At 39.6% G+C, this 26328-nt stretch overlaps 1 protein-coding gene across 1 annotated transcript; it reads left to right on the top strand.

Annotated features, from left to right (window-relative positions):
* Positions 1-479: 479 nt before the first annotated feature.
* On the top strand, positions 480-25869 carry LOC139147713 (teashirt homolog 1-like). The gene is made up of 2 exons (XM_070718878.1): positions 480-673; positions 20053-25869. The coding sequence occupies exons 1-2, from the start codon at positions 634-636 to the stop codon at positions 22929-22931; spliced, it is 2919 nt and encodes a 972-aa protein (XP_070574979.1). The 5' UTR covers positions 480-633; the 3' UTR covers positions 22932-25869.
* Positions 25870-26328: the final 459 nt, after the last annotated feature.

The following is a 26328-nucleotide window of genomic DNA, read 5'->3' as shown; positions in this document are numbered from 1 at the left end:
GTTGCCTATGATTTCTGCATTGGTCCGGTCGTCCGCGTACGCGCGTAAAACCACTTGCTCTGTGAAAAATTTGTGCACTCGAGTGTTTTTTTCAGCTTTAAGTATAGTAACCTTGTCCGTTTTGTCAGTGGTAGAGAGAGAAAAAGACATTACCCCAATGAAATGGACTTCAGGTCACGGCTCAGCCGTCAAACTTTCGTATGACAGACACGAAAACTCAATCTTGGCCCATTCGAATTGTTATTTATCGAGAGTTTCTTCCGTTGGGACTTTCGTTTACTTGCAAAGTAAGCGACTGTACTTGGCTTACAACTTTGACCAGTTTAATATTTGAAAGTCGGAAGAAATTGAATGAGGTTATTTTATTGAGTATTACATGAAAGTGAGGGCAAACAATATATACCGACCTTACGCTTTCTCCATGAATGGTTTCTGTAATCGCCTGATCCGACGCCCTCAGCGACAAAGGAAGTGTTTTGCCACTTCCTGTCCCATGATTCGTGTGACCGCCATGGCATAATGGTTGTGGTCGAGACCAGACGGTCAACTATAACCATCTTCAAGCGGTTTATGCGATGAGTAGAGGGACGTTATTGTGATTTCTTGTGAATACCTATGGCCTAATGACTGACAATGCCTCGACGGAAGCAACAAGCCCCGAAACGACTGAAAAGTAAGTAGTCTTTACCGAACTGTTTTTACGAGTGTCAGTCTCGTTGGCCCATCGCGTCGGCCTCGCCGTTGTTGTGTTTGTTGTCTGTGAACTGTGAACTTGTTCCCCTAGACGTGATATAGTGTACAGTCGATATTGACGAGTGTATCCATCGAACAACATTTGAGATATCCCAAACAAAGAAATGTGTAACCAGGTGTTCAGTGTTGTGAATTTAAACGCGAGTTGTGGACCCATCCATGTTTTCTGTACATTTTTGTTTTTGTCGCGTGCGTGGGAAAACCTCCGTCTTATACGTACGGTCAGAGGCTCAGCCAAATACACGCGAACCAAGCTGTTTATCGCTTTATTTTAATTCCATGTGAACTGATAAAAATAAAAGTCCGCCCGTCACGTTTTTCCCCATATTTCCTGTGTGGGGAAAGAATAAAAAGGGGTATAATTTATATGGTGGGGTAGCCTTCGACCGATCGCGGCATCTTTTGAAGTGAGACACGGAAGTGCATGTAAACAGTGCGCTACGGTTGGGGGCGTCGTTGTCAACTTGATCGTGAACTTCCCGAGTGAGGAGAGACCATCAAACAGGCCGGGAAAAAGTGGGGGAAAATTCTCCTTTGTCTGACGCAGTTGAAACGGGGTGGAATTTTCCAGGGGCCGTCAGTCAGACATCTGTCTGTAAAACAAATGACGTCGTTTGTGAGCCGTCACATCATGCTCCTGATAGATTGATGTAGTGAAGTGCGTTTGATTGATGTGCGTTGACTAAGCAAGCATTTATGGATGCAAAGCCCGCCACTTTGACAAATGGTGCGCTCGTTAAATGTGACAGTTTCATGCGCTCACCTATCATTTGAACAGCCGCATTCAGAAGTATTTCAAATAGCAACCCACATCCACTCTCTCTCCGATTTTCTTTACTTCTTAAATAATAAAACACTACCCTTATACATTTTACGTGATGTGTCAAGCCGATCTTATGCACTGGGGGTGATGGTTCAGTACATTTGTCATTCACCCAGCATTATTTGATTGTGGACTATTTATGATGACCCCACTGCCCCCAATATAGACAGTGAATCTGTATCTCTGAAGTTTACCTCATTTGGGCATATTAGATTCAAAACACAGTTTACTTCCGTGACCCTAAAGTTTGGTTCCCCCACTTACTTATTAACCGGGTCTAAATGAAAGATATGTTTGCGTGTGTTCAATTACTGGTTGTCTGCCAGCATCTCTTAGCGTTACTTATAAAGTTGAGTGATTTATCATCACAATTCAGTGTCCCCTGACATAGCTAGTGAACGGATAATAAATGATAGCTTCAGTCTCAATAGGAAAATATGGCCTTTCACTTAGAGTTGAGTTGGAAAGATTATGGAACCTTTATTAACATAGGAGTGTTTACTAATGTTTTCTGCCTTATGATTCAAGAGCATGTGCCATATGGATCTGTCCTGGAAGGGCATCCGGGGTCGTCGTACCCATCTGCTTGGATTTCGATAGCATCCACCCTCTTATAAAAAAACCCCAAGGGCATCAAGGTTTCTTAGAACACCCGCCATTGTCTTTCTCAAGGAAACTCCACCCACTGTATTATCGGCGTTGTTAGCCGTAATCAGGGTAACACATATTGAAAATAATAGTGGGAACAAGCCTGCCAGCATCCAATCCTTGTCACCTTGTGCCGCCCTGGTGAGTATTTATTAGACTGGGAAAATGGAGTGACAGGACTATCTGAAAGCATTCCTTTTGACAGCGCATGAAACCAGCTATCAGGCTTATGCATGCGATTCCTATCAGTTGGCAAATGTGTGTATTTCAAGAGAGCGTGATGGATAGGTTGGTAATTAGGAAAATGACGTACCAGCCACAGCTTGGAAGTTTAATAACTCAAAGCCATCTGTCTTTCTCCCTGGTTTTGTGTTTGCAAAAAAAAAATTTTTTGCTGTCTGTCTGTCTGTCTCTCCCTTCCTTTGAAGTGATGCCCGGACCACCTTGGCAGTGCCTCTTGGTAATCGCAAACAGACAGGACATGCCAATCAGTCAGTGCACGGGTTGTCAATCAAACATTTCATTGCTGGCAAACGTTGGCAACCTGAATCGTGGGGTTCATGAAAACTAGACATCTGTGCGTGCTTTATTTTCAAGCAGTCTGACAAGTTGCAACCTGAATAGGCTTATGCTGTCAATCAATTTAAGCCCTGTCACTCAAGCCGTAAGGCCTTGTTTAGGGGAAAAAACCCACCTCTCTATAACAGAAATTTCCATTTTGTTCTGTTTTAATTTGATACTCTCATTCATCATACTTGTTTACCAAGTGTTTTTAAATCTAGTTACAAATTTAGATAAATTGCTCTATCAAATATCAGTGGGTTTGTTTGTTCTCGTTTTAGTTGTTTATGAATAAAACGTTCATTTTGAAATATGGGCTGAATTGAGGTGATTTATTGAAATTGTCATGCAGGACTTTTGTAAAGTCTGAGAGAAATAGCCGTATGACAGTAACAATACAGGCAATAATATTGCAATGTGAAATAGAGTAGAAATCCTAATTTTTACTGTATGGCTATATCTTTCTGATTTGTTCAGGTTTCATGTTAATAATTTTGTATAAATTTTTGTTTTCAATTACATGTTTTATCATCCATAACATTGAAGCAAGATCAATTTCTACAAGATATTATTTTGTTCATTTATTTTCAAACATTTACATGTAGATTAAGGGACACAAAAGTGGAATTTTGGAAGGTACACTGTTACCATGGAAATGATGTAAACATTATTCTGAACTTTTAAAAGAAGTGAATTTGGTGAAAGTGATAAGGCTGAAGCATTGTATATGGGCCGATAATCGTGAAGGAAAAATGTAACTTGCCTATCAAATGTCTGTATGTGAATGCCATAGACATGTCAGTCTGCAATTACTGATTGTCATTCTGTTCAGCCATCTTTGATCTTTGATTTGGATCAGACTGGAGAAAGGAGGAGAAAACCCCTATAGATCGTTTGAACAGACAAATGAAATGACTCTGGTCCTATCGGATCAAACTGTAGCCTTTTTGTCTCTCCTTCTTAGCGACTCCCATTGAATTGTCTGCTGGGAACACAATGCGCCATTTGTTAGTCAATCAATCAAATGGCAAACTGTCAATCATCAGGTGTCTGTTTCATATGCAAATGAGGATGTTGTTATCTGGGGCCAAGCTTAGCCGTGCATGCAAAAATTACAGCCGTAAGCCCTATTGATTTCTGAATGCAACTTTTTTGCAGCTAATCTTGTAGTATTAAAATTTGTAGCCGCACCATGCTTTTTTTTATATTTTTCAGACATAATACGGCTTGGTTTAGCTCTTGTTTGACAAAGCCAAGACAGCCAGAGTGAAGTGTATCCCATCTTCCTGATTAAACTTAGCCAAGGCAGTCAGGCGTGAAATTGGTAGTTGTTCCGTTCAACATAAATTGCATATAATTTGCATATCCCCAGACAATTTTTGATTAATGAGAATCTTGGAAGTATAATAAGTAAAGAGGCGTAGATAACTAATTTTTTTTTTTTCTGCGGAGCATTTTTCTCTCCTTGTCTCTCTGCCTGACCTCTGACTGACATATTTTATTAACAATCGCAAGCAGTTGAAAGATGGACATGTCAAATGATGAATAGAATGGAGCACGGAGGCGTTCAAACTTTTAAATGGACGAGACGTATCATTGGCTACTGATGTACTGTTATTGTACGTACGTTTACACGGCAGCAAATGACAATGACTAATAACTATAATACAAAATTGTACTCTAAGTATAAGAAAAACAGTCTAAAGTGATAATGCAAGCCAGTGTAAATTGTGTGCAGTATCTTGTTAGTTTGTTTTTTTTTGTTTTTCTAAGTCATTCCTATTTTATGTCCATTTTTTAGAGACATTTTAATTCTACAGTGTAATAAATTTGACATTTAACTTTCATACGTATGAATTTATTGTTTTTAACTTTTCATATTTATGGATTATTGTAAATGGATACTACCCTAGTAAAAGGCAACATGTTGTTAGGTACCGGTATTTGGTGTTCCATAAATCTTTCACTGTTCCGGGAGGAGTAAAAATCAATAACAAATCAATACTGTCAATCAACTTTTGGGGGGTTAAAAGTTCATCTCATGTATCAAGTTCACTTATGCTTTTTTGAATCGGTACAGGACTGTTCTGGACGACACAATGAATCTGGGACATATGAGGTAATGTACAGCAGTTGACCTACCACCACTTGGTCGCACAACGGTGGGCAACTTGTTCACTTGTCAGGCTCAGACTATGTAAACAATATAAATAATTTGCATTAAATTATGTATGCGAGTGTACAAGCTGAGGAGAGCATTAATATCACCATTGTTTCTTTGTGTGCTTTATTTTAAAGGTTGGTACATGTATGACCAATGTTATTAACAGATTTATTTTATGACATATTTGATGATTTCTCTACGGTTAGTGTTGGAAGAGATAAGACACAATATAGCAACACAACTTCTGATAAGTCTCTCATCATTCTACTAGAATCTAACAGTACGGAAAATTGCCATCTCAAATTACAATGGATTGCACAGTTCAGGCTCTCATGAAACAAGTCAATATTACATGAAAAAAAGGGCAATGACACGGCCAAGCCATTGTTACAGTTAGGAATGGAAAATGGTACACTTTGCAATTGATAGCAGTTTTAGTAGGCAGAAAGCCTATTACATGTTTTACAGAAATTTTTTAATCTTATGATATAGAAGTTTAGGAGATGCAATGCATTTGCTCACAAAGCCGAGGGAGTAATCTTAGTATTTTTGTTAGACTCTGCAGAAGCTCAAGATTCACGTGTGGCCCTCTCCTCATCCCACAGTTTACATGTAGCGTAGACCCTCTCTACTTGGTCCAGCTGACGTCACTGTGTGATGTGTGTGTGCCTCACTTGGCCAGACTGTTGAGCGCACATCTGTGGATGTAATACAACAGAGGTAGGAAAGATTGCAGCAAACAAGGCTTTGAGAGAGTTGCTGTCTTAGTCCATAACTATAATTTTTGGCATGTTATTCCCGCCAAAAGAAGAGTTCATATAATGACAGGTATGAACAAAATGATTACTGCAACCACAGGCAGTATACAGAGGAAGACTAGTGTTGATGTTGTAAGAACGGTTTTAGGACTTTTAGTAGCTGTGGCTATGGTAAACTGCAGTTTGAACCATTTTAATCCTCATTGGATGTATGTAAACCGTCCGACTTTGTCTCTGGCAGAATTCGATGAGAATGGCTTGATGAAGATGACAGACATGACACGCATTTAGTCGACTACAAGTCATCTTTGAGCTAATTTGACATATTCACTGCAAAGGCTGTTGTGTTCAGTCAATAGGGAGATATTGTAAAAAAATTTTTGACATCCATAAAACATTCCAGATTTTTGTAAGTTTTTGCATCGGCAAGGGTTGACACAGGGCGTGCAAAGGTAGACATTACTGTACTTGTCATGATCACAGTATGAGCCAACTAGATTTGTAATGTTTGCTCAGGAGCTCCTGGGGGGCCTATCCTTTGAAGTGCCTTTTGTTTTCACATTGGTCTCCCTGAGTTCTGAATCTAGAAATAGCATCATCATCAGTTCCCAGTAGGCTTGACTGAAACTGAACCGAGGTATTTGCAATGAGAAGATGTACAATATCTAAGTCAATATTTTATCAACTAGGGTTTGTTCTTTACCATTGCCGAGGCAAGATGAACTAACAAAAAAACCTCCCACCGTATTTTTTAATTTGATTATTCTCCTTTGGTTATAGTTATTGTAATGAAGTGCCCAACAATGGAGGGGGCTAAATTACGTTTGGTGAGGGTTGACGCGTAAAGATGGGAAGAAATTGAATTATATAATGGCAAACAAGAATCATCTGAATGGGGCTCATTAATTTGGGAGAGAAGGCAGATATTTTAAAGATCTGTTCAATAGAATGTCTCTATGCAATTTGTAGTTTTGGCGACACAATGAGCAAAACTTGCCAAGGGACAAGATCTTTCCAGTTAGCTTTTGCAAGGGTGGGCGATATCAAATGCGACTTTAGTTAATTCAGTCCGGATTTTCCCCATAAAAGTATTGGATAATTTTTACATCTGACTGTATATTAATATTTTTTTCATGAATTTTCTTCATAAAACACTGCAGCTTAGAGTGATCACAACATGAAATTGTAAATCTGCTTTTATGTGAGTGAACATGCTTGGTATTACTTATTATGTTGAACTTAACAAACACTAAAAAAATGAATTTAGTGTACTACTTACATTGAAATGCAGCAAATTCTACAACAGAATCTGTAAAAAATTGTTCTTATAAATTTTCATATAATCTTGATGGTTTATAGAATAGGAATATCAGAAATTTTAACATCTCTTTGAGACTGTAGCAAGATCTACAGAGCATGGTTAAATATCAAATTCATGGACTACTGTACAGACACCAATTATATAGATGTTTGTCTTCTTGAAAACATGCCTGTTTCTGTGAAGTTACAAATCAATGCGAACCACCGTGACCTGTAACCTTCTAATATTCATCACAACAGTACATTCATGTTGTAGTTTATTGCTGTGTCGTTGACCCCAAACACCCTGAAGGAGTTTCAGTGATTGTGTGATTGTCATAGAATAAAGATTTTGGTCATGTTCATTCAACATACTTTTATATTTTGGAAATTCAAAATTGTGAGTGTTCAGAGAAAATCTCCCAATAAAATTTTTCCCGTCGTATATCTACACTCATCTCCCTGTTTAGTTGTACTGTTATCAGACACAAAGACTTTGATGATTCCTGATGCAGTCAAATCAGGAACACTGATACTGTGTTGCACAAGGAAGGGATGATATTTTTTTGTAGTGACCAGCTGATAATGATCAATCTGTCACATACCTTCAGTATGCTTAGAATTCTGTAAACAGGGAGGTAGAGATTAAGGATGTACGATCGGTAAAATTAAAAGTAATGTCATTTCCCTAAATTGTCAATTTTGGATTCTCCTTTGTAAGTATTATCAAAATGTGTGATAAAATATAGGGGTCACCGCGCTCGTTTGTGAGATAAATGACCATGAATTTTGCCATTTGTGAGAAAAAATGCTGAGTCAGCATTTTTCACCAAGCATTTTCTATGGACGAAATAATTCAATGCTGTTTATCTCAAAATTTAGCGGGGTGACCATATAATTTTATTTGATCAGTATTATTTATTTCTCTAGACTGAGCTTTGTGCAAATTTTCATGAAAATGACATTAGTAGAAATTGATTTTCCAGCAAATTTCAATGTAATCCTAGGGAAGTGACAAATTCCACGCGCGCGTACCGCTCGTACATCCTTAATGTGAGGGATTATTGCATTGTGCAACTCATCGTGTGCTTACAGTAATATTACGATGGCTGTCGTGTTTGGGGTGGGCTACTTTAACCGCAACAACATTTTTCATTGAGGTGGGTTTTCAAGATAGTCTCAAAATTAAACTGCTCTTGTGTATAAACTTGGAAAACAACTTGTTGTAGGTAACTTTTGATCCATTCCACTGTAAATTCAGATAGTATAAAGTTTCCTTGTTGGAGAAGACCCACACAAACGTTTAGCCAAGTATTGACGAAAGTGGCTCTTCATGATGTTGGTTCCATTCACCAAACTACCATGTTACCATGCACTAGTGCAGTAACACTTGGCACATACATGTACCATGCTGCTTCTGCCCTAGCAGTACTGTATGTGGTGTGTTACAAATACGCAGCCATGTATGCCATTTCAGGGAATACGAATCGGTTTGCATAGACAGGGATCAGCTTCGTAGTTTTGTGAGTTAATTTCCCAACAGTATATGCCCAGCTGAAACTTTCCTTTGCCATAAGGTTAGAAGAAGCAAAGAGTAACAATTATCAAAAAGTTACAGTTGTAGTTCAGGTTAGGAACTGCTAAGACATGAATTGAGTTCATTGACGTGAATCCTAAAAGCTAAAATATTAGCGGTTGTATTTTATGGTGTATGTCTCCAGGATTAAGTAGTAAAGGTACAAACAGAGGGCACATACATTTAATAGCATTGTTATTTTATAAAAGATGTATTTTTACTAGGTTAGTGAAATCCTGTAACACTGACAGAAAACAGGTCAAACACTTGCATGAGTGGTTGCATCCTAATAAAAAGTACAAAATATGTGCAGTGTGTTTTGATAAAAAACAAAAACAAAAACAAAAAAACCGAGTGGCAGATCATTCCTGTTACCAGAAAATCACACCGGTCCATTGAAATGCAAAGAGGTTTGGGCATACCCTGCCTCACCAACCCGTTGTTATTTCAAAATCCGTACCTCCTGAGTGTACTATTTGAAATTTAATATAAACATGCTATGAGCAAAGGTGTGGCATAATGGTATAGTGAAAACCACTTTCTCTAGGGTCATTGATTAGCAGTTGAACAGATATTTCAAATCAAGTGGAAATTATGGTGGCAGATACACTGTAGTTTGCACTGCAATTCATTCAGAATTCAGTATATTTTCAGCAAAAATTCAACCTGGTATTTGTGATTTGTAATTCATTGTCAAAGAGAATGTGCATTGCCAGTAGAAAGGAAATCAAAATTTAGAGATGAAAATTCACGTTCAGAGGAGACTAGACTTGCAACTATTGTGAAACCCCGTTAATCCCAAAATACTCAGAGCTGGAAAACCACACATGTAAGCTAGATGTTTCGCTATGTACAGTACAGGTTTGTCTTATGTACACCAGGAAACTGATTTCAGTGATTGGCATGTCCACCTTTACCTTGTGTATATTTGAAAATTTGATCTCTGAAGTGTCTCCATATGTTTTCTTGAGTGTATTTTCATTACTTTACGCATACCTAGTGAATTGTAATGTACAATGAGCAATCAGACCTGCTCTTTTAAATTTAGGACCATTTTGAAAAAAGTGTAAAGGACTTGACCTCACAGGTGACCTATGACCTATGACCTTACCAGGTCACCCTATGGCTGAAAGTTGCCTGGAATTGCTCTGATGCAGTGTCACATGCTGTTCACAGGGTTCCCACCAGTTCATGCGCCCTCCCACTGGGGACAAGACAAATTAGACAGTGTAAATAAGGACCAGCTGTCACAGCCCCAGCCACATCATGACTGATTTCATTAACCTGATTGACGTCTATGCACATCCATTCTGGCCCATTACAACCACGCTTTCACTCCCACATCGTATAACAGCAGACATGTGATTTGTTATCGTCACAGGCATCCGGTTGCAAGCATCCAGTTTTTATATTCAGGCGATGCTTTATGACACCCAGTTGAATACTGAAAATGTCTGTGTCATGCGGGGCCATGGGTTGTCCAGTCTGCTACAGTAGTTTACAAACAAAGACACAGTTTGGGTAGATTTTCTAGATATTCTGTTGTATTATCTTATTAAACATGATACATAGGCCAGAATGCTTGCACAGATCCATAATTTGTTTTACGTTTGTAATCTCATAGCACTTGTGAGCATCACATCCGTCTCGGATTTCAGCTTCTGCCGAGAACTTCAAGCTAAACGGTTACAGATTACAGACTCGTCAAAGAATCATCATTTATTAAGTTTTGATTGCTCGTATCCACACTAACCAGCGTTTGTCAATCTCTACTCCCTTTTCCTTTAGCCTAGGTAATACACACCTCAGAAAAATGAAAGTTTTACGCTCATCACCTTACAAGTATGTGAAATTCAAAATGGCTGCCCATTTTCTGAGAAAAACGCTTTGGGGGGGAAAAAAGTAAATTTTCCATTTCACAAAAACGAAAGATAATTAAAACTCAGTGTCTGCTTTAAGTTTCAAAATGAGGCGGTATCAAGGTACAGACCAGCAAAGAATTGACTTTGTAAGATTTTGAGAGTCAAGTACTGTGTCCCCGAGGTTCATATTATCTTAATATGTACACGCATATGGACAAATGATGTGGTTGTGTAATTACATGTAGCTATTCTGGAGTTTTATGTTTGCATAATGATCATTGATGTATAATATTACTTCATGGACAGTGGTCAAGGCAGACTGTCTATGACTACATTCACGTGGTTTCAAGCAACGTTAATGGGCTCATTAATCTTTGACAATGTTGAGCTTCAAGCCTTTTTTTTTGTTGCTTTCTGTTTTCAAATCACGAGATTATTGATAATACTGTCACACTCTTCAAAACTAATCTCAGACCTTTTAGTTTCACTGTCATTGGGACATATGATGTAGTATAGACGTGGTACATGTTTATAGGTTCATCAAAATGCAGTGACTTGGTAGCCGTCTCATACCTATCCCAGTACACCAGTAAATTACGCATGGAGTGCGCTCTACAGGTCATGTGGTACATCCAATTTGACGGCAACATCAGGTATCAATATTTCATTGCCCGTCTAATGATTCCTTGTGGTCTCAGGCACAAATTGTGAAGTATGAACTGACTCTGATTATCATCTTTGTCACTTGTCATACTCATAGTCAGTTCCTAACAGGAGCAAGTGGTATGGTAGTGTTTTCGGAACAGCAACCCACAACAGAGCTCATCCCGATGATGTTGGAGATCCATCATTAATCTGCAAAAAAAACCGATTATTTGTCGGAAGTTTTTCATAAGACTTAAGTCTTTCAGAAATTACCTTGACAGAAAGGTGAAATTTGTACATTGTTACATGTACCATGATCAGATGGTTGTGATTCAAGCTATAAAAATTACAGCGTTGCAGATCACAGGTTGCGGCAACAAATAAAAGCACTGTGTACATGCATAAATTTTGCAATCATTAAATGCTGCAGTGAACCAGAGTCAGTTTGTTAGATCAGATGTCAAAGTTGTAAGTTTTTAAGTAACTGATGACAACAATGATTGGAGTAGATTACAGTCTCAAAAGAAACTTTCCTCTAGAAAGTAGTAGTGTAAATGCAGAGAAAAAACTTGCAACACACACATACAAGCCTTTTCACCTCCAAGCACGTTATATCAAATAATGGCATATATGCTGCTAAGGATTGCATTCCAATATCACTTCATTTTTCCCTCGTGACCGCAGCTTGTCCCTGTAGTATGATGATTACATCCGAAAGGCATTGCAGCTGCATGTTTCATTCATCCACCTTTCTTGAAGCCCCCTTCAATACCTAGCTTTGGTATAACCCAAGAATTTTCAGTGGCTAGATTGGATCTTTGTAAAGTAAATTGGGGATGAAAGGCTAAAGGGTTTGTTTCTCAGTCCCTTGCTTTTGGATTTGCTCATGCTTTACTGTGTTGGTATCTATTTTTCTGTGAAATCAGGTTCCTGCAGATGTCAATTCCAACAGATTTGCAGCATTAATTTGGGTCTCAAAGGGCTTTTTGGTTTACAGACACACTACAGTATATATTGGGTTTAGCAAGATGGACCGCAGAACTTACTTTTGAGTATTAAAGGGCGAATTGAGGTTCGCAATTTTGCAGTGTGCCCTTTTCTACAGCCAGTACTATGTGCTACTGATGCATGAAGTTCTCCATAAGCGGTGAAGGTTTCCATACTTGTGCCTGTGAATATGTGGGGCTGATGCAAAGTTTCTTTGATGTTTCAAAATTGACTTACGAAAAATCATGTTTGGATGAGTGGACACAGACCATTGAATACCTTTTACCCTCTGTTAACGGGAGGCATATTGATAAATTCCCTGTTGCTTGGTAACGGACCAGATTTTGTTACTCTTTTGAATCAACTTCAGGGTTTGTGAAAATATCTCTCCATAAGGCTTGTATTATGTAGTTGTGAGTGCTCAGTCCACACAATTTCAGTGCTTGTCTTGCAAAAATTTAGGCAAAAAAAACTTGATGACATGTCTTTCCCTTTGTTCTTACAATTCATAAGCATTTCTCAGAGGCAAGGGCCTGCCGTCAAACTTCTTTCTAAGTGCCTCTGTTAGCTTTGAAAATAGTCAACCCATCAGTATTTTCAATATTTAAATCTTTGTTTGAAGTGTTGAAATAAATTTTTTTCCCAGTGGTTACATGTGCATTTGAGATCGATTAGGTAATATACTTTTTATATTAGGTAGATATTGACAATGCTATCATACCAGTCCACAACTATATATTTACAGTGCAAATACAACGATCTGATTGGTTGAGTGTGAAAAAAATCATGCTATACATTTGCAATACAGCAAAGTTGTCTCTCTACAGCTAGAGAAAATTCCTTTTTGACGTATCATGCCTAAATTTCCATATACGGTCACGATACAATCGCTATAAACCACCTCGGCTACAGGAATACCACTAGCTTTTGACCACTAGCTCATGCTTAACCCTTTTCCTGCCAAGTCCATATTTCACTACCAGGTCAAGATGGTTAAAATTAATAAAACACAACGTATTCCATATGATGTATTTTAACATAATACTGTACATTTGAAGGCTGTTGAAAACATAATAATGTAAAGTTGATTTTTTTTTGACAAAACATGCTATAACATACCAAGCCAAGTGGGTGAAAATACGTCATTTTTTGGCTCAATACCGCTTTTTACTGACTTGGCTGATGGGGAAGTGATACAGTTATTACTGTCTGGCAGGAAAAGGGATATACTGGTCAAAATCTCATGATATACCGTCGCTTGGTGAGGTTTATTGTTTAATCTTTCAATTCATCTTTTAGCAAAGAAGGAATGAATTTTGCAGGGCTCTTAAGAAAGAGATAAATAAATGCAATATCAGTCAAGATTATAGTAACATTGGGTTTTACTGTGTAATTTTACTTCTCATAAAATCCCGGTTTGGTTTGCTGTAAATTTTGTTGCAAATTAAAGTAATAAAGTTACCCGTGTTTTTGAATATAACTATCTGCAAGCGTTGATGTTTTGCTAGAAAAGGTCTGTGATGGAGAGCTTTGAAACTTCAGTTAACCTGTTTAAAATACTTGGATCATGTAACTGTTCTGTCAGTTGTCAAATGTAATTTTAATGAGATAATTCAGACCGCAAAGTACTCTACAATGTCAACTCAACATTAATTTGTGCATACCACAGGATCATTGTAGGTTTGTCGTTGAGTGTTTTGTAAAAAGCGATCGCAGAAATATTCACTTGACACTTCATCGCAGTGTGTGCTTTATCTTTACTTCTTGTCGTGGAATTAAAAAAAAAAAGAAAAACAATTGCTAGTCTAACATGGTCATTGATCATGTCTGTAATCGTACCATAATGGCGTGACTGACATAGAATAGGGAAAGAGTGGAACCACACCCAGTCTGGAATTGTGATAATGAAATACCCATCTTTGACAATGTCTTGATTGAAAAGTTGTCATTTGGAAAACCCATTAGACACATTTATCATATTCAGACTCCAATGGCGGAGAACACATGACATAGATGAAAAAAAAGTCTGTCTCCAGCAGCTCTCCGCTGATCAGTTTGATCCCCCAGCGCGCCCGCCGAGCACTGACATGCAGTTCACCTGGATAAAATCGTCATACCAAGCATCTCTTTCCAACAAACGTATGATATTCTTTGACCAAAGAAGGGCAGGGCTTGTCCCCTCCTCCAGCTGTTAGATAATCAGGCTTGTTCACCTGTCAATCATTTACGTGACAGAAACCCTTTCATGTGAACGCCGCACACAGAGATTATCACTGCCATTCAAGATTGTTTCTCCTGGCCCATGAATAGAACGTAGAGCTGTTGGTCAACTATCCAATCTTATGAATAATACACCTGCGTGCAAGGACAGTGACGGCTGCCGTCAATCAGTCCTTTTACAAGTTACATACATGTACACACGAATAATAAAAAAAGGGGCAAAGAATATCTTGAAGTCAATATGTATGCTTCAAGAGTTGTTCTAATTTGTTCGTGAAGGCTCACACTTTGTGCAGCGGGAGAAAGGTGGCGTATCGAGTAGGTGTTAGGAAGATTGGTTTTTCTTCTCTGTGTGTTAACTCAAACAAAGCTGAATTTTCAGGCGCGCGTTTTCCAGAACTCAACAATTTATGAAAATCTAAAAGTCAAATCTGAATGAATGGTACTTAACAGGTGTTTTTCTGCTAATGTGTACAACAATACACGTCCTTTGAATGTGTGAAATCGGGTGCTTGATGTGAATCTCATTACTCTGTGCAAGGGTTTGATGTGAATATCATTAATCTGTGCAAGGAATCTGTCGAAATTATGTCTGAATCACATTTTAGTCCATCACAATATTAAAAAAGAAATAAAAAAGAAATTTCTGTGTGAAGTGTACATATGTACAGAACTACTGAAACCAGATAAATGGATTCACTGTGCGAATAGCTTCTGATTGAAAGAAAAATATTAACAACCAATTTAGAGATGATTTAAGCTGTTCACCCCTAATTCCCAGTAAACAGGTCCTCAATCACCATTGAGATGAATGGGTTTGGGTCAAACCACAAACCATGGTGATGAACGGGTTGATTTTGTTATTTGATATGTTGGATGACAATTGTTGATGTCAAATGGCTTCACAAAGGTGACATGTTTGCCAGTTTGTGCACACCGAGGGAAACTCATACCGGTACAGTACAGTAGATTTCTGTTCTGTAAGAAGAATAGTTAGTAAGGATAAAAGTGTTATCATCTTACAATGGTTTGTATCAGTTTCTTCCACTGGGAAAATAACTCTTTGAAACAGTCACCGAAATTGTGAATATGTGTTGATTCCTACCCATTGCCCCAGTGTGCAGGTCGAATAGCTGTGCTTAACCCTTTGAGCGCCAAAGTCAAATTTTGTCACCTTTATCATATGTACACCAGTCAATATTTTCCTAATTTTTTGCTAAAATTTTGATAAAAATCTGTAGCCAGTGAAATGTAATGTCCATTTGGTCCAAAATTATGAAAAAAATTACATAAAAATTCATCAAATCGGTAAAATGTTTCATCAACATTTTTGGCAGGAAAAATTACAGCGCTCCAAGTGTTTAAATTTTCCTAATTTTTTGCTAAAATTTTGATAAAAATCTGTAGCCAATGAAATGTAATGTCCATTTGGTCCAAAATTATGAAAAAAATTACATAAAAATTCATCAAATCGGTAAAATGTTTCATCAACATTTTTGGCAGGAAAAATTACAGCGCTCAAAAGTTTAAATAAAGTGGTATGCCAAAATGTAGCAAGGCAGTGCAGTAAACCCAGAATTTGCAGGGCCAATCAAAGTAACTATTACAGGGCATTATTTTCTATAATTCAGTCATCAAAATTCAGTTATCGAAAAGTGATTGTAGCCATGGCAATGTGACTGTCTCCTTACATGTACCTGTTCACCCCAATTCCCTGTAAACTGATCCACACTCACAGTTGATGACAATGCGGTTTGGGCCAAACCATGGTGGTGAAGGGGTCAAAGAATGGTCAACAAAACTTACCCTCAACCTTTATGTGATATTGACAACACAGATAAAGAAAGCCTGAATTTGTGGTGTTGACCAGAAATAAAATGCTACTGAGATATGATTATTGCTTTACTGAACAAAGAGCTTCAGGGTCTGTTATCCCAGCATGCAGTGCAGTGAGGGTGGATTGTGGAGGTACTGCATACCCCAGCATGCAGTGCAGTGAGAATGGGTTAGGAATGTACTGTATACCCAGCATGCAGTGCAGTGAGGGTGGATTGTGGAGGTACTGCATACCCCAGCATGCAGTGCGGTGAGGGTGGGTTAGGAATGTACTGTATACCCAGCATGCAGTGCAGTGAGGGTGGATTGTGGAGGTACTGCATACCCCAGCATGCAGTGCGGTGAGGGTGGATTGTGGAGGTACTGCATACCCCAGCATGCAGTGCAGTGAGGGTGGGTTAGGAATGTACTGTATACCCAGCATGCAGTGCAGTGAGGGTGGATTGTGGAGGTACTGCATACCCCAGCATGCAGTGCGGTGAGGGTGGGTTAGGAATATACTGTATACCCAGCATGCAGTGCAGTTAGGATGGATTGTGGAGGTGCTGCATACTCCAGCATTCAGTGCAGTGAGGGTGGGTTAGGAATGTACTGTATACCCAGCATGCAGTGCAGTTAGGATTGATTGTGGAGGTACTGCATACCCCAGCATGCAGTGCAGTGAGGGTGGGTTAGGGATGTACTGTATACCCAGCACGCAGTGCAGTGAGGATGATTGTGGAGGTACTGCATACCCCAGCATGCAGTGCAGTGAGGGTGGATTGTGGAGGTATTGCATACCCCAGCATGCAGTGCAGTGAGGGTGGGTTAGGGATGTACTGTATACCAGCATGCAGTGCAGTGAGGGTGGATTGTGGAGGTACTGCATACCCCAGCATGCAGTGCAGTGAGGGTGGGTTAGGAATGTACTGTATACTCCAGCATGCAGTGCAGTTAGAGTGGGTTAGGAATGTACTGTATACCCCAGCATGCAGTGCAGTGAGGGTGGATTGTGGAGGTACTGCATATCCCAGCATGCAGTGCATTGAGAATAGATTTTGGGTGTACTGTATATGATGGATAATCAGCATCCTGAGCTTGATTTGACTTCAGTGTTGATTTTTAGGTGCATGATATTTCATGACATTGGAAATCTCTAAAAGTAGTGACATTGTCCCCTCAAAGTAGAATGATGATATGCACGGTAGGGATGTGTTTTCAGAGATACTGCACATGTACTTACCCGCCCTTGTCACACTTCAGCATGAGTATGACTCGTTCAGAATCTTGAGCAAGAGAGAAATAAGTCGTCATTATCTTGTATTCATGAAAATCAAAAAGTTATTTTCTTTTCATGGAATTGACACTATGAATGGTACCATTTTATAATCAAATACAGATCATTTTTAGGCAGTTTATCAGTAAAAGTCTCACCACATACAACTTCTCTGTGGAACCTTGAAGTTTTCATTCTTTTCCAGAAGGAATTTTAAGAATCTAGGTTTCCACAAGCAAAATATATGCAATCTTTTAATTCTTTTAACCCCATTTCGTATATGGAGAGAATCTACATTGTAAAAGAAATCAGTGGGAAAACACCATAATCAGGTGGTCAAAGAGTTTTATCTTCCAATTTAACATTTGTTTGTGTAACATTCATTACCATGGCAAACTGTGAATGTTTTCTCATGACTATCTACAACAGGAAAAGAACTGAGTACACAGCGTGTCTTTGGTCAGAAAGATGACTGATTGACTGACACTATTGCAGATTATGATGAGAGCGGCCATTACAGCAGTTTCTCTAATCATTTCCCCGTACTTTGTGTACTCAGTAAACGTCAGTGAACAATGCATGTACTTGTAACTTTCAATAAATTTCCGGCATTTTCGTTCAGCATAGTAACCTAATATTATTCATTTTTTGCAATGGAAAGTATTTGAGAGTTGAATAGCATGATGCGTTAGTGATGAAAGATTTCAAAATTTCTGTAGATTTAAATATGTCCATCAGCCCTCTATCCACAATGAAGATTTATTATTAACCCTGTCTGTGCGTGACAATTCTATTATTTCCAGTTGGTGGGTTGGTCCCGAAGACTAGAATTTGATAGAAACAGTTGTAGTAGCAATCAATATCATCACAAATGTGACCATAAATTACCAGGGTGCTTCTGTCAAAAAAAAAAAAGGGTCTTTTAACAGACGTTCATCCCACAGACGGGCAAAATATATTGGTGCTATGCACACACACACAAAAAGTTGGGGCTGTTATCTCTATAAAAATTGACAAATTAAGGGGCGGAGATGAAGTGGCAAAATTTATGAAAGGAAAGTAAGTCATATCAGATTGCTGAGCCATTAATCATGAGTTATTACATAAAAACAGGATGCTGCCGTTGTCTCAGTGATCTGCTAAGCTGTCAAGTGTGTGTTTCAGTCTTGTCAGGAATGAAAACAGATAAACGTGATCAGTTACATGATAGTGGTTCTTATACCGCACAATCTGCCGTATCACACGTACTCTACCTGTACGAGGTGTGCATGTATAGTGTTTCAACTCAAATTACAGGATTTGTAGGGAAATATTTGCCCATTGACTGACATCGTGTATACTATACGATGTTAAGCCTGTTTTAGGGTTGATCTCTTGTGCATTGTTTGTCTGCTACTCTCTGCTTTTTCGCTGACATGTATTTTGTTATTTACCTATCATTTATGGTTGGTTTCAATATTTTATTTTTTAGGCGTCATCAAATATCGCCAAATTTTCAAAACTCACAGTTTATCAAAGTTCTTGCCTGTCATTAAATTATCCAATTTCTCAAGAGTGATGTTTTGAGTGTTTTGTAATCAATCTTGTTGAAGCATGATTCGTCATATGTCATGTTCATGGCAAGCTGGTGCAATTTAACATCCTTCACAAAGGCCTGATCACTTTCATGTGTTTCTTTGACAAGTGATGTTTTTTTTTTCCAGCAGCAACACAAAGAGTTGTAACGTTATAAATGGCTTGCTACATCAAACATGATGAGTAAACCAATTGATATGTTCAAGAGGGCTTTATGATTGCACAGGGGAAAGAACTCGTAACATTCGGTGACTAGCCACCAAATGTACAAATTACGGATGTAAATCACTCTGAAAGCCGCTGAAATCTCATTGCTTTGATATCAGGCAGGCAGGAAATGTTAATTCTGCATAATTTTAAACTGCAAAGTCAAACAAAATCACAAACTAGTGATTTTAACCCCTTTTCAGGGGAAAGTGTGAAAGTGTCCAGAAAAGCTCTATGCTTGTATACGTAGGTTAAATATAGCAGTGTTCAATGTACAAAAGATTAATTATTTTCTCTTGTTGCGGCATTCAAAAAACAAAAGCAACCTGATATATCAATCAAGAGATGAGTTAGTTGATTTTGTTTACGGCAGTGGTGTTTCCTCTGGCATAAAACTTCATCTTTCCTCTACTGTATCGTGTTCTCGACCATTCCGGTATGAGTGTACACGCGTCCACGTTGGGTTTTTTTGGTAATCAAGAAATAAACCGGTGTTGCACAATCAATCACAATTTGTATCCTCTGACATTCTACCTGAAAATGCCAAGTTCAACACACACACGTAATCTGTCCTGAGATTGATAACACACTGAATAACCTCTGTAACGCAGCTGGGATCTGTCATACATCAAACGCAGAAGGAAAGCATATTTTTTCCCCGTTCTCTGGGCAGTGTGCTCTTTTGTCATGTCATACAGGAGACAAAGAATTGGTATATTAGGCTTCCGTGATTAATCATCAGTTGCACATACTGTTTGTAATAACTCACATGATGTTGGAAGCATTTGCCGTGATTTGCGCCATTTGATAAATGATGACTGTTCATTAGAGAAGGCAGCGGAAAGTAATTTATCTCTTTTTTTTTCTCCCATTCCTCTTTCAGCTGGCAATGATGTTGAACAGGATGACGAGCTTGATGAGGAAAAGTTGGAAGATGAAGATTATGATGTTTCCATGGAGACCGAGGAAACTGAAGATGATGATGCCGAATATTATGCTGCAAATTACGAATATGAGAGGAAGGAACATATGAGGCGTTCGGCAAAGGATAGGGAAGAAATTAGGAAGGGAAACACACAGGAGCCCTCGGAGGTCCAAAGTGAATTCAGTGAAAATGATGATAGCCCTTTGAACTTGAGTAATACTTCAACAGTGGGGTCGATGAGCACACCGACCCATATGTTACACTACCTACCTAATTTGCCGCCAACGTCCTCCTTCAAACTTGATGACGATGCTGTCGCCCAGGCTGCAGCGGTGGCCGAATCTGCCGCGGCGTCCATTGCAATGACAGCCGAAGAGGAAGGATGCAGTCTGTCAGCAGCCCATGCCACATGGGTCAAGTCTGTGCAGGAGATGATGTCATCTGAAGGGACTGGGCCGGAACATGTCTTTGGATGTTTAGAGTGCAACCGTAGATTTGTTAGTAATGACGCACTCATGACACACCTTCAGGAAACTGGACATATAACTGGGAGACCGCTCGACCCAATGGTGAATGATGTCAGCACCTGTAAAGGCTATGATCTATGCATCGGGCCCAACGGACAGTTGTTCAGCAAATGCTTCTTGCGTAGGCATCAGAAGCGGACGACAGAGTCGGACGTCAACGTATGCAATCTTCGGTGCAGACAGTGCTCAAAGTCATTCCCAAACTTGTTAAACTTGACACTGCACATGAAACAGTCAGGTCACTTCAACCCAAACAAAGCGAATCGCAAAAAGAAAAGCAAAACGCACCACCTTGACTACGAAGAGGAGATACAGGTGGATAAGGTCATGAAATGCATGGTGTGTCACAAGTCGTTTGACAACCTTCAGGACCTCACAATGCACATGATGGAGACCCAGCACTTCAGCCGAGTGCCCGGCTACAAAACGGAGACTCTGCTGCAGCAGCACCAAGACCAGCTTCAAAACCAAGACGCGGCGGACGACGACCCCAGGGAGGCCCTCATGGCCGAGCAGAGAGAAGAAGCGTGGAGGAACGTGCACGACAGCCGCGGCCGTGTTGTCGTGTCTGATCCGCCAGTGATTGCTGCCGCTAGAGCGCAGCAAGTGGCATCTGGATCAGCGTCAGGCAAGAACAAAGGTGCTGTCAGCCACTCCAGGGCAAGTCATCACAGCACAATGCAGGAACTGCCTTCTTCCGTGCCGAATGATTCAAAACTTCAGACTGTGAGGGCGCGACTTCAGAACAAGATGAGCAACTCCCGGGTGCTTAAATGCTTGGCTTGTGACCATTCCTTTGATAATATTCACTCGCTTACAAAGCACATGACGCAGACTGGACACTACCAGAAAGCGGCTGAAGATTCCCATCTGCTCTCGTCCTCGGCTTCCGGCCGACCAAACGGCAACATGATGAAGTGGGAGGTCATTTCAGCAGTACCGACAAATAATGGCATGTACACACACGTTAAATCAAGGATTATCTCACATCCGAGAAATTCCCAGCTCACTGCGGAATCTCACCGCGATGACAGAGAAAGCCCTGGCCCGACCCCAAGCGCTCCAAAAGCAAACAACACATTCCCTCTACGGCCCTCCCAGAATTCTACCTCGGAACAGAGCAAGGAGGAGCCTCACAAAAAACTTGCAAGCAACATGAGTACAAGAGACAAGTACATCAACCCGGATAATTTTGATCTGGGGATGAGTAGTCAAAGGGTGCAGTTCAACCCTCTGGGAAATCTCGAGGCTCTGGTCCACGGAGCAAGCACCGGCAAATTCCCAAGCAGGACTAACAATAGTCATGCAGTGTCAAGAGCCCTTCCAGAAAGGATGCACACAGTGCACTGGACTAGTTCCGGATTATCTCCGGATGAGAGGTACGAGGGTCTGCGTCAGAGAAAGAGTACAAGTCATGTGACTCAGTTTTCAATGTTGAGGAAAGGCCACGGTGACGAGAGCAGGAGCCACTTGGACTTCATGAGAAGCCAAATGCATGATGTGAAAGATGAACAGCCGCTTGATTTTTCAATTCCAAAACACAGAGGTAATCAGGAAACCAGCAATAATTCCAATCCCAACAGTCCCAGAGCTGCAACGTCCAGTAGAGTGAAACAAGAACAGGCAGAGATGGATTGCCAAGATGAGCCACTAGCATTGACCGTCAAGAAGGAATCCAAGGATGGTGTTGATTTCACTGAGAAATCATCCAGTGAGTACCAAGGCCCCTCCAAGAAGATAAAAACTGAATCACTCGAGAAGTGTAACGCTTCTCTTCACAGGAGGTCGCTTAGAGTTCACAACCTCAAATCAAAAATTGTGAAGCAAGACTTCGGCTCTGCGGCATCTCCCAAGTCAAGCGTTGACGGTGATGTACAAAGGAATGAGGGACTTTGTCAAGGTAGAGGTGTGACGGCAGAGGTAGGCAATTCCGAGCACGCCTCTTCAGGTGACGAAAACGACATTCCAAAGAACGGCGGTAATTCAAGATCTCTGTATCAGCCCGTCAATCAGAACGGCTACCTAGCAACCACCAAGGGTGGAGTGTTGCCCATGGCAACAGGCACCTACGAGGACGAAGGTGACGATCCGCTGAAGGCAATGGACAAGCTCGTTCAGAGTGCTGTTGTCGGGAGACAGATTCGTGACGGCAGAAAGTCGGACAAGAACGGCAGTAACAGTGTGGAGAATCATGAGAGAGAGCATGATTGTGGATTGAAAATAGCCATGTATGGGCCCATCATGGGAAATGATGACATGGGATCTAACCCTCTAGAGGAGATGGACAAATTGGTGAATGCTGCATTGTGATTATTTTAAAATATATTTTGAAAAAAAAAATAAGTGAAAATTTTTAGTAGTAATGAGATAACTTAAAAAGGAAAGTCATTGTGGTATTTCAGATTTGGTCTTTCTCATGTTAGAATGTTGTGAAAATAATTGCTTTTATTTTTGTGATTTGAATTTGGAGAACTATTCTGAGCTCGTCACAGTTATAGGTAGAATTTGTTGAAAATTTTATAATCAGGCTTTTCAGAGATTCCACTGAAAAGGTTGCAATAGTCCACCGTATAGGTGTATTATCATTGGCTCTTAAGTTCATCCAGCATGAAATAATGCAAAATGTGACCAATCAGTGCATAGAACACATCCATGCAAACTACACCCCTATTTACTTTCATCAAAGTATATGTGTGAATGAATGTCTTTCTGTGATTAATCAACAAGGTGTGGAGAGGTGAAAAACACAAACAAAAATTGGTTACAAGTTTCTTTGCCAAGCCAAAGATGACAAATTTTGTCACAAGACAAGTGGAGAGAAAAGTGCTCTTCTGAAATGCTGCACCCTTTTCAGCGGAATCTTTTTTCTTTCCATAATTTCAACTGACCCTCTCACAGTGTTGCTACAACTGGCTTTCTTGCCAGCTCTGTTCGTTTGTGCCACCTCAATGCTGTTACTCACTAGAAAATGCTACTGTCACGCTTGTGTCAGCACGGTCCCCGTAAAAAAAAATTGACCCCTCCTCCTATTTGCTATACATAGATCAGCTCCAATCACCAGACAAAAGTCATAGCGAGCAAAAATGTCAAAGTGGAATAGGGATATGGGGCTAAATCAACCTTCGCTGATGTGAAGAAGAAAGGCGCACTTCATCATCATGTCACCCACTGAAAACAATGCCAGGGAAAGTTTTGGTTGGCCTGCGTTCTACAGAAAGCCCGAAAGTCGTCAGGCTTCAAACTTTGCACCCTGGCAATATATTTCATGCAGTAGGTGACGTAGAAAGGGTGAGTTATCATATTTCTGATATGATGACCCACTTAAAGTACTCAGCCAGAAATAGTCTCCTCGTGATGGATTTATATGTCGACGTTTGCTCTCTGTTACACATCTGCAAACAAAATGAAACCCCTGCCGAAAAATGCAGTTGAAGTGGGCCTTGCAGCTTGGCCCCGGTAATTTTGCATCACAATAAATAGTTAAGCATGCTATTATTATTCAAACCGTAGTTGTTTTCTTTAAATTACAGGATCCGCTCAAATAGCGTCAAAGTACACATGATAAATTACCTCTTTTGATCTGGCAAATGTAGAAAAAACATTAACAAACGTTGCCTTTTTTTTCCAGTACAAAGTATTGAAGTGCACGTAATTGACAAGCTCTCATAAATCAAGGCGAACTTTATGATGGAATGATCATGAGCAAACCTCTTTCTGGCTTCTTTTTTCCTCCATGGATGTAGATTTTCCATGCCAGGTGCCGGCACACAGTGTCGACAGCATTGGCAGAAAACTGACAGAGACATGGCCCAAACACTGTGTACAGGGTTTTTACTGTGTATAATTTTTGGTTGCATCATATTAACAATGTCTAAAATGCTCAGTGTGGAAGATTGATCACCTGTCATGCTCCTAATGTCCTTTTATTAAGACTCTATTCCTTTTTTTTTTCATGGTTTTCGTTTCGTGTGCGAGTGGTGAAAACAATGACTCTTGAAAACTGAAGTACTGTTTGTTTTGATTATTGACGTTATTTCTGTATCGCAGACATGTACGTGTCATTCTCAGGGCCTTGCCGTGTAACAGAACAACCACGATCAGTTGTGCCACAATTTGCAGGTCTCCGTATGCGTCGGCATTGTGTGTCTGATAGCTTCTTGCTTCATGCCACACAGGCAAAGAGGGCTCCCTCTGTGGCCATATTTCAACAAGACATCAATGCTAGAAAGGAAACTATCAGGCAAGACGCTGGTAGTAAAATTAGTCCACTTGTATCAGTCTACTTTTACTGAATTGACATTACCAATACTCAATACGTGCAGTGTCTTTTTTTTATCTGCAATTTCTCAAACAGAATTGTAGAAAATGCTGACATATTCACTTCTGATCATGGTTGATTGAGAGACAAGTAATGCCCAAGAGTGACATGTACCATGCCTTAATCCTGCACTATGTTGAATTTGCAGCTACCGTAAAGAATTCTTAAATATACAGATGTCTATATATATTGTACAGCTGCTTGGATGAAAAAAATATTGAATTAAAATATTAAAATGTGAGAAAAATTGATATTTGTTGACATAAGCAATAAAATTAAAAATCAATTTTGGTCTGAGAAAGTTTACAGTGACTGAGTGCCATTGTTAAGAGTACCATGAAAATTCCACCACATTTCAGTCACATTTGAAGATTCGAAAGGAAATTTGTTGCAAATTTTGTTACATTCCCAAGCAGTGTACTAATCTGTATCCATTTACTTATTGCCATATGCTACATAGGGTAGTTGCTGGCATTGTAAGGCTTTCAGAGCAAAGGCAGTTCAGTTCCGATGAGACTAATACAGTTAATCATCATTTATTGATTTTAAATGTGCCATTTTGTAAAGGGACAACGTCGCTGTCTTAGGGTACTATACACCTCGAAAGTGAAAGACTTCAACTTTTGCTCTAACTTTCCTCAAAGAATCTTTCAATCATTCTCTTTCAAAATCAAGAATAAAAATAGGGGGTCACCGTGCCAATTTTGGTACTAGAGAAAGAAATTACCCAAGATTTACCGATATTTGAAATTCAAAATGGCCGCCATCCCTGTGTTAACTCTACGGAGAAATATGAAAATTTTCAAATTTGAAAAACTAAGCCAGTTCAAAGTTTTCTTTCACCAAGAGCTTTAAAATGAACCCCCACATGTGGTATATCAGAAGAGCATTGTAAGAGTGAGAGAGTCCGAATGTCTGTCCCCGAGGTGCGTTCTACCTTAAGGCTTCATTTAAGGAAAAATGCACCCATGGATAGATTTTGAAAGTCAAATTTATACACCATTTTTCGTGTCTGCTGCTGATGTTTACTCACCAGTTTTCTCCTTTGTGTGTTTGTTCCCCCATGAAGTCAATACAGGCAATACTCACCAGTTTTCTCCTTTGTGTGTTTGTTCCCCCATGAAGTCAATACAGGCAATACCAGCCATTTGAAATTTCAATATCCGTGAACTTTTAGACAATTTATTTCTTGGAGGTAGAATGTGCCTTGAAACCAGATATTCAGACTCTAAAACTTTTACAATACTGTTTTCATGTGCCACATGCTGGGCTTTATTTTAAGCTCACAGAGTAAATAAAGTTTTCACTGGCTTAATTTTGTGAAAATCCAAACTATTTCCCCCGTAAGATATCACAGGGATGGCGGCCATTTTGAACTTCCAGACAGTA

This window comes from Ptychodera flava, chromosome 13, assembly GCF_041260155.1.
Source record: "Ptychodera flava strain L36383 chromosome 13, AS_Pfla_20210202, whole genome shotgun sequence".
NCBI classification, from domain to species: Eukaryota; Metazoa; Hemichordata; class Enteropneusta; family Ptychoderidae; genus Ptychodera; species Ptychodera flava.
The sequence above is the reverse complement of the archived record's forward strand: the minus strand, read 5'-3'. Positions and strand labels throughout refer to the sequence as shown.